The 14,832-nt window shown below is 36.7% G+C and overlaps 2 protein-coding genes and 1 pseudogene across 2 annotated transcripts; 1 reads left to right on the forward strand and 2 right to left on the reverse strand.

The window, feature by feature from the left end:
• Positions 1-1,353: 1,353 nt before the first annotated feature.
• On the reverse strand, positions 1,354-2,753 carry LOC148697124 (uncharacterized; annotated as a pseudogene).
• A 2,174-nt stretch (positions 2,754-4,927) lies between these two features.
• On the forward strand, positions 4,928-7,307 carry LOC137725258 (uncharacterized). The gene is made up of 5 exons (XM_068463886.2): positions 4,928-5,080; positions 5,746-5,802; positions 5,937-6,020; positions 6,107-6,285; positions 6,961-7,307. The coding sequence occupies exons 1-5, from the start codon at positions 5,062-5,064 to the stop codon at positions 7,054-7,056; spliced, it is 435 nt and encodes a 144-aa protein (XP_068319987.1). The 5' UTR covers positions 4,928-5,061; the 3' UTR covers positions 7,057-7,307.
• A 2,305-nt stretch (positions 7,308-9,612) lies between these two features.
• LOC137725256 (gamma-glutamyl peptidase 5) lies at positions 9,613-14,165 on the reverse strand. Its single transcript, XM_068463885.2, has 4 exons — positions 13,677-14,165; positions 10,496-10,648; positions 10,114-10,281; positions 9,613-9,942 (listed from the first exon to the last, which is right to left on the reverse strand). The coding sequence occupies exons 1-4, from the start codon at positions 13,983-13,985 to the stop codon at positions 9,841-9,843; spliced, it is 732 nt and encodes a 243-aa protein (XP_068319986.2). The 5' UTR covers positions 13,986-14,165; the 3' UTR covers positions 9,613-9,840.
• Between the last annotated feature and the right edge of the window lie 667 nt (positions 14,166-14,832).

The raw sequence follows: 14,832 nt of genomic DNA on the forward strand, positions 1-14,832 counted from the left end.
CATGATGAAAACCTAGCTTCCTAGGCCATCCACCTCCTGCTTATAGACCTCTGTGTCTCTTCACAGTTCATCCTCTACCGAAAACACTCCTTAGTGCAATAGGAGATGAGCAACTCTCTATAACACACTCCTTTGATCAATCAAATCTCAACCTATCACAAGATTTCCTAACCTCTATCCGATTTGAGTATGAAGAAAGAAGATTTTTTTCTTCCTAAAGCTGTGGAAGAGCCACCTCCTCCCAGCTTCTTTGTTTCCATCGCACAGAAAGGAAGAACGTGAAAGAACGTTCTTTTCTTTTCTTTTGTAAAATATATATATATATATATATATTTAAAATACTACTTCATTGCTATACCAATAAATCCTTATTTGTACCCTAAAACAATTATAATAATAACAATAATAAGAAATCTAATAAATGAAAAGTATAGTATTAAAAGCTATTAAACAAATAAAAACGAAGTAAACTAAAATTTTGTATAAAAACAATTATAATCACACTTCACTCTTACTTAAACGAGGGAAGGTAGCCCACAAAAATACATCTGCATGCCCTTGGATCAAGTTTGTGTGAAGGTTTAGTGTTGGTGGCGTAACACAAGCAGCCAAAGACTTTCATGTGGTTGTAATGGGGTATGGTGTTATAGAGCTTTTCATATGGTGTGCTTTTGGAGAGGATAAGTGAGTAATCTATTATTATATAAGCAGTAGTAAGAAAGCTTTCCCCCCAAAATGTAAGTGGTAAGTGAGCTTGGAATCTTAGAGCACGAGAAACTTTTAAGAGATGATGATGTTTGCGCTCGACGACTCCCTTTTGTTGTGGTGTTGTTGGGCAAGAATGTTGGAAAAGAATTCCCAAATCATTAAAAAAAATGACGGATTGAAAGAAACTCACTCCCATTGTCTGCCCTGACTTGTTTAATGTTGCATTGGAATTGTGTTTTAACAAAGGCTATAAAGGATTTTAGTAAGTTTTGTGTCTCAGATTTAAAGGCCATAAGATGCACCCAAGTGCAGCAGGAAAAATCATCCACAATAGTTAAAAAATAATGGGCATCAGAATGTGAATGAGTTCCCCAAATGTTACAATGTATGAGATCAAAAGGTGCACGTGTTGAAATTGAACTTAAATTGAAAGGTAGACGAGTTTGTTTTGCCATTGGGCAAATTTCACAATGCTTATTAGGATGAAAGGAAACATTGAGAATTGTTCTAGATAAAAATTGTAATGGTGCAGCAAATGGATGTCCTAGGTGGTAGTGCCATAAATCTTGAGTGGTGGAGACAGTGTTGGTTCAGATTTCTGATGATAGTTTAATGGTTGTGTGTTTGGACATATAATAAAAACCATTATGCTCCTTCCCCAGGCCAATCACCTTCATCGTTTTCAGGTCTTGTAAGATACATAAATTAGGATGAAAAATGACAATACAACATAAGTCAAGAGTAATTTTAATGACTGAGAGTAAGTTGACTCGAAAGGAAGATACATGAAAGACATTTTTGATGAATAAATTTGGATAAAGTTGTACTGATTTAACAGATATGATATCTATATATGAGCCATTAGGTAAACCAACAGTATCATGGTAAGTTGTTTGATTTAAAAGATAAGATGAGGATGATATATGATCACTAACACCACTATCAATAATCCAGGTTGAATAGTCTTTGGTATTAGGTTTACTTGTCACATTTCCACAAAACTGATTTTTACCAAGTAAGGCCCTTATCTAATTGTACTCCTCCTCTGTGAAGTGGGGAAAGTTCTGGTGTGTATTTTCTACAGTGCCGGGTTTGGCATTGTGAACATTGTTGGTTATGGTACACTTGTTCTTGTTTGGTGGCTTGACTGCCTTGCCATGGAACTTGTGCCTTGGTGGAAAACCGATAATGTAGAAGTAGCGATTAGCTGTGTGTGTATCACCTTCATAGTATGTGCAAAGAAAGGATTTCCCTTTGTTGTCTTGTGATTTTGCCGGCTGCTTATTTCCTGTGTTCTTTGTGCCTTTCGTCACATTCATGGCATGAATAATTGTGTCATGAACATCATCAAGTTGTTGCTATTTTTCTTCTTGGAATAGAAGTGAGTAGATTTTTCTGATATTCGGAAGTGACTGCATCAAAAGGATTTGTCCACGAACAACAAAATATATGTCATTCAATCCCATGAGGAACTGGAGGATTTGCTCCTGCTCTTCCCTTTTAGAAATCTTCTTCAACCCTTCACAATTACATGAATGTGGAGGGTTGGACATTCCCAGTTCGTCCCAAAATGACTTAAGTGTTGTGTAGTAAGTTGTTATGGACTGTTGTTGTTGACGATGTTCAACGATCCCTCGTTTAAGTTCGAAAATACACGAAAGATTAACTTGTGAGAACTGATCTTTAAGGTTTGACCAAACCTCAACGGCTGTATTGGAAAAGATCACAGCATTGGTCATGTCTGGGCTAACTAAGTTTAGGATCCATGATTTCACGATCTGATTGCATTTTCTCTAAGCTTTATATTTGGGATCATCCTCCGACGACGCTTTGATTGAGTCGTCAACAAAGCTAAGTTTGTTCTTGGCCTTAAGAGAAATCACCATGGCATGACTCCACATCGCGTAGTTGTCACCCTCCAAGAGTTGAGTGACAAGATAGTGCACAGTATGGTCTGAGTGGTGAATATAATAGGGATCATTGAAATCCATAACCTTTGTAGGTGAGGTGATGGTGGTTGACTTCTTTGTTGGAGTTTCAGACATGGTGGTCGATGATATAGATGAAAGCAAAAGTGAGCAATATTAGGCACTAGGATGGCACTCTAGTACCATAAAGAATTTGATAATGAAGAAAAAGCTTTCTTGTATATTTATGTGTACCTGTACAACTTGTTTACAATACTTATATAGGAATACATTTAGTCTAAAAGAAGTAAACTAGTAGACAAATAGCTAAATTTTAGGACCTAATTACAGTGATTACAGTTTGATTTATTCTCTAATATTTGATCCACAAATCAAGCTTTGATTGACGTTGACTTTGATTTCTAATAGGCCAAGGCATCACAAGATCATAAATGTCCATATTTCTCCTTGTAATTAAGCATTGTGAAATGGAAACAACAATCATCATCGTAAAAGAAGGTTCAATGTTGTCAATAATCATATATACAAGCAAACACTGGATGAAACAATTTTACAGGTCACAAATCTAATTCTTAAACCAACTGAATTAAGAATAGAGTAGGAAAGGGAATAAAGAATCATGGAAGCAAAAACATCAAATCTTCATACCATTGTTTCGCGTCAAACCTGTAATCTTACATCAGTTGCATCATTCATGCATCACCTGTGAATGCAAATTTTGTCCGTGGCTGATTTGACAAAATTCCACCTATAAGAGAACAAACACAGTGGCCTAATTGACGAACACCCCAGAAAAAGGGGAGATGTCTACCAAAGGAGCCTAAGAAAAGGTAGAGAGAAAAATATAATGTGAGAGAATTCTGAGGCGATTTCCATTTCCTATAAAAACTTAGCTATTTATAGGGAATAAACCCTAGCAAGCACTGGAATGGGAGACAAAGCATATTAGCCAGTCCTTAATAATGCAACATAGTCTCAGCAATACGCCCATCTAGTAGTCTTAAAGGTTTATATTGGTAAGAGTACATGTATGGTACGGGTATGACCTGAAGAGCCTGGAGAGCCAGGAGATCCCATAATCTATGTCATGGGTGGCCCAAAAAACCCATAATGTATGGCATGGGCAGCCCTGAGAGCTCATGGCCCGTTAGTGGCATAAAATTCAATTACTTACAAGCAAACTACGTCTTATTCCCTTTAGGTAATTTTGTGGTCAACTTCTGACGTTAAGGATAAACTCGTCACGTTGAGCGTATTGTCCATGTGTCATTCTCCTATTAGATGTGGTTAATTTATGTATCCACATCACCTCACCAAATTGTCTACCTTAGTGACCTCCTCATAAAATAAATATTATACAATTGAAGAAATCATGAGAACAACATTGCCTACGTTGCCAAAGATGAAAAGAAAAAATTGAAAGTGTGGGAGAAAGAGTGACAAATACTAAAAAGAAGAAATTGAAAGTGTGAGATGAAGAGTGACAAATACTAAAAAGAAGAAATTAAAAGTGTGAGATGAAGAGTGACAAATACTACCATGGCAAATGCAGGTGAACTCATGCCATCAATTTGTTTTAACTCTCAATAATTATGTTTTCTGTAAAAATAAAATAACAAAAACAAAGAACATGATTTGAGTAAATTTGAAATGGAAGGATGAAGCAATTAATCCAACCTCCAAATGGCATATGTGCGTCAATTAAAAGATATAGAAAATTAAATGAAGAAAATCACAGATAAAATAGGAAAAATTTATCTATTAGAACTTGTTTGGGCCCAGATTAATGGATTTGGGCCGAGTAAGGTTATAAGTTCGGCCATGGTTAGACACGTTCAAGCAGCCCAACTTAAAGTACTTTAGCCGAGTTTGAATTGATGAAGGACACTTGAAGGTCAAAAGTGGATTTGGCTAAGTCTTGATTCGATCATGAGTTCTCAAAGATAATGATAACGTGAGAATATTCATAATATTCTAAAGGTCTGGTTAGAACAAAGAACAGAGGAAATTTAGGAGCTAGTGCAATTGATTTACAACTATTCGACATTGAGTGAAGGGCCATGATTAATTGATCTTTAGGATTCTCACAAAAAGGATCATAGGTGATCTGGTCCCTACATGCTTATTTGTTTCTAGATAATTCCAATTTTTCACTCATGACCTTATCTAACAACCACGGCTAGGATCGGGTAGTCAGTCAAAACGAGTTAACGGTGATCCTCATCCCAAAGTCAAAGTACAAAAGAAGACCATAAAATAGTAGAACAGGGTAGGGCCACGTATCCGAGCTCATGATTCGTTGGCGTAGCGGATACACACTCTTTTGCATATAAAATAAAGCGTTTGAGGGCCTTTGGGAGGCTAGATAGTTTTTCCCAGACGCTTTCTTCTTCAATTTGTTAAGCTCTCCCCGATATTCGCTGCCATGGCTCGCCGCTCAGGAGGTACGCGCCGCAGACTCTTCTCTTCCTTGTATCTGTTTTCTGCTTTTTTATTATGTAGATCAGAATCCTCCGTTGGGTTTGGTTTCCATTTGTTTTCGTTGATTCTAGGGTTTCGGATTTGCTGAGAAAACCATGAATCGATATGAAATTTATTTTTCTTGTACAATAGCATATGTGGATGTCGCTGTTTAATTAGGGTTAGGGTTCTAGGGTTTCTAATTTCCAAGGACATGGAGGTTCTAGGGTTTATTTCCAAGGAAATGGAGGTTCTAGGGTTTAACTTAATTTATAAAGATTTTTATCTAATCGTTTTCATTTGGTTTTCTGAATTAGGTTTATTGTTTGGCTAGGCGAATTAATGCATCCACAGAGACATAAGGGATACTTTATGAATTGTGTTTTTCCTTTTGTAGTGCGCTTTACATGTTGTTACGATGTTCAAAACCGAATGAAAGTTATTAGATGTAAATTCTGTTATGAAATTTTAGGGCTTGTATGTTCCCATGGCTGGGATAAACACTGTGCATTTTTGTTGTAGTAACTTTTGGAGAGAGCTTGAGTTTGGGTTTGATTTCTTCATGTCACGGTGATTTAAATGTGTATTCATTTTCCCCATTTACGGGTTGTGTATGGTTAGTTTATTGCTCGTTGAACCCCTTTTGCAGGTCGATCTGCCCGCCCAGCTCCCCGTCATGCACCTGCACGCAACCCTCCTCAGCCTGGTACTTATTTAGGACTTTACTGATAAATTAGCACTATTGCTAAATTAACATTTATTGCAGCAAGATTTATTTTGTTTGTCAATATATAATATTGCCCTTTCACCTCTAATTGCATTATCTGTGTTACAATGCAGTTCGCCAAGCTCCTCCTCCAGCTCCAGCTCAGTCTGGAAGTGGTGGATCTATGCTTTCCGGAATTGGATCAACCATAGCACAGGGTAATTTGTTTGTCTGGTTGCTTATTTCTGTGTTTGCACGATAAAAAAAATTGGTCTTGTATGTCTGACTTCCCCTCGTGTTGCAGGTATGGCTTTTGGTACTGGAAGTGCCGTGGCACACAGAGCTGTGGATGCTGTGATGGGTCCTCGCACTATTCAACATGAAACTGTAGTCTCTGAGGCCACTGCTGGTGCTCCAGTCCCCATGGCTAGCAGCATGGGTGGCTCAGATGCATGCAGTAATCACTCCAAGGCATTCCAAGACGTATGCAGAACTCTACACCATTTTCCTTTTATTTTCCTGAGAATTTAGTGTCTCAAGTAAATGTTACTATGTTTCTTTGTTATACTTGTGGATGAGTAAGGGGAGGAATAGGAATGTACCCTTCTAGTGTTTATTTTTTATTTTATCTCTCTTGCCCTGATGCATTGCATTTCTTTGGTGTGAAATTTGGTAGTATCTTGCTAGAATTTTTTTTATACCCGTTTCCAAGAACTTGTGGTGCCTAGCGTGGATTTTTTTTATTTGTAATTTCATAATATCTAGTTTCCTTTTGTTGTTTTAGTATCGAATGAGTAATCTACAGAATCCCCTGTGGAATTTTCATTCCAAATATCCTGGATTTTCAAGTGCTTTTCAGAAGGCTGTTGTAATGTTTGGCATGGATATCCTTGTGTTTTTATTTTTGGTGAAATAACCAAACGATGATATGAATCATGAGATATTTGTGTACTGACGTTTCATGCATCTGGAAGAGTTTTCTAGGTAGTTGAGATATGAATTATCTTTTTAATGGTTTTCACGTCGGTTTATTTGACCATCAAAATGTTCTTGTTTCAACATTTATCTTGTAATTTATTTGACTGATCCTTATTAACTGAAATGAAATAGTGTGAAGTGGCTTCAGAACTAACTTCAGTCTATTTGTTGACATTGCAGTGTGTCAACCACTTTGGAAGTGATATAAGCAAGTGCCAGTTCTACATGGATATGCTGTCCGAGTGCAAGAAGAACTCCGGCATGTTGAATGCCTAAGCACACTACTTCCTTTGCCATGAGATGAATTATTACCCGATTTAAACTCTGAACGTTTTATTCATTCCTGTGCCTGTCATGATGGTGAATTAGTGGTCTATTGTGGGGGAAGGATTTATAGAAATCTTTGTATGCATGGTTTTACATGCTGCGTTAATTAGTACCTCTTATTTAAACTCGGTTTCTTGTTACCGACTATTCGTGTTGGTAAAATAATGATTTTTGGAGCTATACTGGTTTCCGTGTTTTAAGTGCTCATGTCTTCTGCTCTGGTCTTTTCTTTACTGGAGCTGCTGTGGGAAGACTCTTTCTGAACAAATGATATTATTTACACTAAGAGGGAGGGGGTGGAGAGGGTGAGATTAGCCAGTCTTATAATGGGTTAGAAATAATGTGGTTCAAATTTATCTTTGGCGAAAATTGATCCTAAGGTCTCTTACAAGTGAAGGAATAGTAGGAATATTATTAGATCGTAGTAGTAAATGGTAGGGTATAAAGATTTATATGTAAAGAAAATGCAATGTTCCTCTCCCAGCAATTCCAGCCCATGGAGATAGGCTGGTCCAAAGCCTAAAAATAGGCTGGCACCATCAAAATCCACTCCAGCCGAGCCAAATAGGCTGGCCCAAAATGTGTTGAGCAATGTCTTGGCCTATGCGACGTCACGCTGGCGTCCAACGAGGCCCACACCCCTTTTGGTTTTTTTTTTTTTTTTTTTGTTTTGCGTTAGGCACGTAGGTGCATGTTCCAGACAGAAAAAGGCGGCAGGGCCCGTTGTTGTAGTAATAATTGGGAGTTGGAAGAAGCCACGTGGTGCGTCTCTGTCCGTTGGATTTCCAATGGTAAAAAGAATTTGAAATTCAAACTCAACGACTAGTGACGTGGTGCGTTTTGGGCCGTCCGATTCCTAAATCAACGGTTCACGAATTTTGGCCAAAAAATGTAAAAAGAAAAAGAAAAAAGAAAACAGTTAGAATTATGACTGTTGACCATGTGTCCAAATCTGGGTGGTTGGATTTCAATCTTTTTCAAATCCAACGATCTAGATTAATTAACTCTATAAAAAATTAAAAAAATTGTTTAAAAATACATAAAAAATTTTAAAAAAAATTATTATTATTTTTTTCTATAAATACCTAGCCATCATCTTCCACTTTACACCACATTTCAATCTTGACTAAATTATTGTAAATAGATAGTGACACGTGGCGCCTTGGGATTGGTTGAAAATCTTATCGGAAATCTATCTACAAAATAGTAATTTTGCTTTTTATTATTTTATAAAAAAAATTAATAATATTTTAATATGAATTGACTAGACTTTGTGCCAGCGCACTTTTTAAAGGTGAAGATGCATTTGGCCAATTACTGCTCATTGGGGTCAATCACTATTCATTTGAGTGGATTAAATGGGCTGAGTGTCAATGCATTTTTAGGGGTGGGCTTGCTTGTTTCCAAAGTACTACTCGGGTCATTGAGCTTGAACAAAATGTAGGGTTCCTCTCCCAACTGCAAGAAATCCTTCTCTTTGTTATATTAAGAAATTCATTCTTAATTTCCCAACAAACTATAACCTCAAGCCCATTGTTTTCTATTCCTCAAGCTTTAAGCTTTTTCCTTCCACTTCTCATCCTCTACCTTTGAAACCTCAACCACCATTGTCAAATGCTCACCAAGACACCAAGAAAATCCTTAAGCCCTGATTCCACACTCAAGCTAACACCAAAGGAAGCTCATGCACTCTCATCTGCTAAACTTGTGAATCCCTTAACTCCCATACCTCAAGCTCTCATGCCAAGCCATTTTTCAGTGTTAGCATATCATCACCAAGCATTTCGACAGTTGCCAAAAACACTTTATCATTGTCGGGAGAATCTCAACATAACATCACACCAAACACTTAGCAGCTTCTGGCAAAAAACAACAAAGCATTCTCTAGGGACTCGCTTCACCTTCAAAATGCTTTGGGCCTAGTTCATGCACTCATATCTTTAAGAACCGTTAACGTGTGATCAGACAAAGACCCAATTAGTTAACGTGTTAGATCTAAAACTCGTTATTTTTGTATCATTTCGAGTCGAGTTAATAGATTGTGTGATTAATTGCCAAGTCTAGTTGAAAATGTTGAGCTGTGAACAACTTGTTGGCCCACTGCTAACAAATCCAACCCTCCACTGCTGGACCCTTTGTTACGCATTTTTCTAATTAAAGTTGTCTTCTCGAGAATATCAACATTATAGTGAGAAAAGAAGAATTCCTTCATGTGGAATTCTTCACTTAAAAATTTTATTATTTTTTATATGGAGTTATACAAATGTTGCGTTGTCCCGGGCATCAAAAATCTCAAAACCGGCCCTGCAACTTCTTTCATGTCTTCCCTTATCTCTACTTTAATCTGTACTGTTATAAAGTTGTTTGGACTATAATTTTTCTAGGCATTGGATGTCAACCGTTCGAACCATAATTAATTATATAAGAATTGATTTGCAGTAATTTTTGTTTCCTTTTCGCTGCATGCTAGGCCACGGATGTCAATCATATTGTACTACTTGAGTGAGATGATCAGAAAATGCAACGATTTTACTAGCAAAATTAAGCAACCTTGCAAATTCTTCTTCAAATTATACTTGATAACATATTAATCCTTAAGCTGCCAACCTAGACACAGTTACCAACCTAAGAACACCGAAACAACTAACGACCCTTTCTTAGCCTCTCCTCAACACACAACATATTCACACTTAATTTTTTTTTATTTCCTTCTCATAAATTAGTCATTTATCATCATAATTCACCCTTGAGAAAGCTTCTACAAACCCTCTTCCATGCCTCTCTGTCTGGCTCACATGCCTCCACCTTCGCCTTCAATTCTTCAGTTTCCGAGTCCTAAAACCAAATCAACAATAACAAATTAAACTGTTGCATGATTTGTTAACTAGACGAACATTTGAAAAGATAATGATAACGATTTTGACACTCCCAATTTAGCTTCTGGACCGCTAAGCGGAATATTTATAGAGTGTTTACGATCACAAAAATGTTATATAAGTATATTACCAAGATGTATTCGAGTTTGGCAAGGTGATCGATAAGATTGAGAAGAATGTCTTTGGTGTACTCAGGATGTCCTTGGATTCCCATCATGTGATCTCCATACTTAAACATCTCCACACCAGTCTTATCTGACCAGGCAATTAACTCAGCCTTAGGCGGCAGTTCCCACACCTTTTTTTTTTTTCAATGAGATCAATAAACATGAATTTATCTATTAAAACTGATGTATAACAAGTTAAGCAACATATAATTAATTAAACTTGACTTTCGCAGTTGGTAAGGTAAACCCTAAACCCTAAATGCTAAGGCATTTTGCATGAAAGTCAAACTGATATTGTAGGACGATCAACGGAGGAGAAGTAGATTTGTGGACACACATACACACCTCATCTCGATGGATTTCATATATGGAGAGAAGAGCTGGAATTTTGAGAGTGGATAAGGCCTTGGAAGATGATGACACGTGGACGGTTCGGATTCCGATATCCCAGCCTGTGATGGCTCTGCCAGATTTTCCTCCCAATGCACGGCTCAATATCTAATCAAAGCCACAACTCTCAATCATTCATCACAAACATAAACAAGCATCAATGGCATTAATTTGAAGGGTGGAGAAGGAGTTGGCTGCTCAACCATTTTCAAGCAACCCAAAACGAAATATAACTAACTAAAAACTAATAGAATTGACATATAAGTTATAACACACTAAAAAGTCGAGGCCATCTATTGTGTCCTAAAAGAGCAATAGAACGAACTAAATCTTTTACTTTCGTTTTTTTTTTTCGTGACTTTTTTCACATTAAGTGCCTCCATATTTCAAAATATCACATCCTCAACCAGTGACTCGTTTATTAATCAGTAATCAGAATAACAAGAATTGTATTGAGGAGGAGTTGGAATGAAGTGGAGTTAGAATCAGATTCCTATTGACATTGTTTACTAAAAATTTATGAAATCAGAGTAAAAATAATACGATTCCGTATAAATTGTTTACTAATATAATTCACATGAATACGAATATGAAAGCCAATGTGTGTGATTATAAAAGCTCTTATTCTAAATAATATATTTTAGATGCTTCTTGCTTGTATCATTATTCCTATGCACACTATAATACTTATTTTTAATAAAACTTTTTATTAATTAACCTAAATAAATTTTAACGTTTTTTATTTGTTAATTGTTTTTTGAATTCAGTAGAACTTTTCCAGCAACTAGCCAGCTATGCAAACATAATAAAGCATGTCTCGTATTTCAAAAGAAAATTCAAGGAAATAAGGGCTGCGATCATGGACAGAAGAGGAGAACATCGACTACGGACAATAGAGGGAGGAGAGGCAGCAGCCATATCCCATGTATCAAGTAGTGGGAGGTGAGGTAATTCATCCACGAGAAGAATCAGAATCCCTCCCAATAAAGGCAAAGTTGCATGGAAGTATTAGTATACATGTATATTTTTAACGTATGCATGTGGTGTTGGACACGTTTATCTTACGTTCATAACAAGCAATTGGCGACAGTGCGAAACCATGCACACGTTTCTCTCTCCTTCCTCCAAACCAAAGCACCCAAAAGTCACAATCCCCACTTTTCTCTTTCCTCCCCCACGATCCAAAAGAAGAGTGTATTTTTCTCACCATCCTAAATGTTGGTGCTGCTCACCACCTTATCAATTACTATTTTTCACCTCTTCACCCGCTATTTTGGAGCAACTCTCTACAGTTTAATAGATCTCCATCCCAAACCCTCCTATACGCTCTATTTTGAGTATAGATCCGTGGGATTTGGGGTGTTATTGTGGTTGTGGTAGGTTGAAGCCACCTTCTTCCGCTGGTTTCCAAGGTGGCCGTGCGCTTTTTGTCCGTTTCAGTGGCCAGTGCTTGATCACTGGATAAATACACCCAGTTTGACACTTTTACGTAATCATGTTTTAACTTTAATTTTATATTGCTATTGCTATTGCTATAAAATACTAAAAAAAAAACACCGAAAAGCCAGAAGCACACAACATTTCCTATCAAGTTTAGTTTAGCCACCGACAAATTACAAAATGTCATGGAAACTTTCATAGATATTATATTTAATTCTGCCAACGTCAATTGAATTTTAACTTTTATAATATCTATTGGCCAAAAAGAAAAATGTGTGACCATAAACCAATATACCACGCCTCTTTCGTCCTAACCCAATCAAATCACACTCAGGAACAAAATAGTCACCTAATTCAACACACATTACACAAATTACACGCATGTTTAATTTTATACCCACCTCTCTTTAGTGTCAGTCACCGACTCTTGTTTGAGACCCAAATGCTGGTTTGTTAGTTCAGACTCGGACAGATTTTTATTGGAATTTATGCTCTATTTGAATGAGCATCAATGTGATTTTGTCTCTGAGTGAAAGACAATCTAAGCAAAACAAAAACAAATATAGCCAGATATTATATTATCTTTTTATGACATATTTGATCTTCAAATAAGGAATGTATCAAGTAAATGGATGTATCGTTGCTAAGACACAAAGTGTCAGTCAAAAGATAATGATAATAAAATGAGAACCAACGCTGGTTCTCCAATAACGTAAGGGTAAACCGACAAGGCTATGTTTGCGACATAGCCAAAAAAGTTGAACATTATGTCTATAATTTTTTGAAAAATAAAATATGTGTTAAAAAATTATTGGACCAAATAAAAAAAATGAGTATATAAATCGCTCACTAGTGAATATTTAAGTATTATTTTCTAACGGTTACTTAACTTATTAATCACAATTAATTCTGTGCTCCCATAAAGACTATCATACCCTTAGTCTGAAATGACTGCAAATGTCAGTGTCCAGCACGAAACAGTCTTTTTCCCACCATTTTGTTCTTCCCAATAAGTGTTTAAAATTTCTTTAATATTATTGATATTTCCGTGGAAATATCCGAAAAATCAGAAAAAGACATAGAGGGGGCTAAAGTCTAAATTTCATTACATATAAGAAAAACTCTTAAATTTCAGCTAAAATCAACATATTTTGTTGAAATTTCTGACATATCAGTTAAATATCCAAGAAATCCTTATATTTCGTCTAAACTAATGTTTGACAATCCTTAAAATTTCATTTTTTATAATTTTCATCGAAAACAACCGATATTGATATATTTATCGATATTTCAACATATTACATATCGATATTTCTACCAACATCAACATTTTAAAAACTGTTCCCAATATGGCATCCAAAATCAAAATCCAAAAAACAAGAAAAAAAAAAAAATTCAAATAGGAAACCACATCAAAGCAAAATATACTAAAAACGACCAAAATGCCCTTTCTTAAAAAATCCAATTTCCAAATGGAAAAAACCAACCGATTACCGATTCGACGAAGAAAACAAAAGACAGACAAAGAATGAATGAACAATATATACAAGGATGAATTGTGAATATGATTTTTCTCATCAATTCATTTGATTTGGGTTCAAACCCACACTCATTTCTTAGTGTAAATTAGAGTAATAATATCGCTGGTTCTTGTGAAGATGATGACAAAAATAAAAATGATGGAATGATTATGTACCTGATGACCAAAGCAAATGCCGAGAACTTTTTTTCTGATGGAATCCAATTTCTGGAGGAGGGAGAGGAGCCTGCAGATCCAGGCATCAGTGCCGTGGGCATCCCTGCTGCTTCCGGATATCACAAACCCATCGTAGCTTTCAATCTCATCATCCTCCGGAAACTCACCGCACGCCACCCGGTACAAGTCCCATGCCTCCCCTTCCTCCGCCAGCATTCTCAGATACACCCCAAAATATCCCCCGTACGTCTTTTTCACAAACTCCGTGTCCTCTGCGCACAGAAGCACTGCGAATTTCTTCCCACCCATCTCAGGGAGAGGGAGGATTAATTGGATTTCTTAATGGGGTTTTGGAGAGAGATATTGCAATGCTTCTCTGCCTCTCCAAAAGAGGAAATTTGAGAGAGAGAGAGAGAGAGAGAGAGATGGTCCGGTCTGGTCTGTGTAAATGTTGAGTTTTGGGTGTTGAAACTCCTTGGACTTGCAAGAGAGTTGGCCACATGCTTTTAAACTGCTGGGTTCTAGAAACGCTCACGTTTCGAAGCCAAATTTACGATTTTGACACCTCGGTTTCCCAAAAATATCCCTTGCTATTTGAACAAACGATGGTATTTACACGAAAGGGAGGGATGAAGCTTAGTCTTATAATGAATGAGCAATAATATAGTTCAAATTCGACTTTGGCAAGAATCGAACTTAAAACTTCTCATTTATAAATAAACATAAATGTTACTAGACCAGTAGTGAGTACTAAGTGGCTACCCCTTGCTATTTGGATCGTTTTGTTTTTTAATTTTTGGTGTTTGATTTTTTATGCATGCTGGCTACAGTGAACGTAAATGAATCTACCCGGCTTAATGGCCTCCATTAGAAGGTTAGATGAACCTTCTCATATATAATTCCCACGTACGCACACTTGCCTTTTTTGCTGGGAAGAGATGCTCTCCGGATCTCTCCCACCAAATTCATCAAGTCCACTCATTTGGATTCTTAAAATTTGATCAAACGGCTACAAACAAGGAGTCCCTTAAAAAGATAATAATTTTAACCGTTGAATCAAATTTCAAGAGCCCGAATAAGTGAATTTGGTGACTTTAGTGAGAGAAATCTGAAGAGGATCTCTTCCCTTTTTTGCCCACTACTCACCATCACCATG

The sequence above is a fragment of the Pyrus communis genome, chromosome 5 (assembly GCF_041283825.1).
Source record: "Pyrus communis isolate YQ-2024b chromosome 5, ASM4128382v1, whole genome shotgun sequence".
Lineage (NCBI taxonomy): Eukaryota > Viridiplantae > Streptophyta > Magnoliopsida > Rosales > Rosaceae > Pyrus > Pyrus communis.

Coding starts and splice junctions, on each gene's coding strand:
- LOC137725258 (XM_068463886.2), top strand. Junction 5,803..5,936: donor ACGCAACCCTCCTCAGCCTG/GTACTTATTTAG, acceptor GTTACAATGCAG/TTCGCCAAGCTCCTCCTCCA. Junction 6,021..6,106: donor TGGATCAACCATAGCACAGG/GTAATTTGTTTG, acceptor CTCGTGTTGCAG/GTATGGCTTTTGGTACTGGA.
- LOC137725256 (XM_068463885.2), bottom strand. CDS start 13,985: ATGGGTGGGAAGAAATTCGCAGTGCTTCTGTGCGCAGAGGACACGGAG. Junction 10,282..10,495: donor ATGAAATCCATCGAGATGAG/GTGTGTATGTGT, acceptor AAAAAAAAAAAG/GTGTGGGAACTGCCGCCTAA. Junction 9,943..10,113: donor CCAAACTCGAATACATCTTG/GTAATATACTTA, acceptor ATTTGGTTTTAG/GACTCGGAAACTGAAGAATT.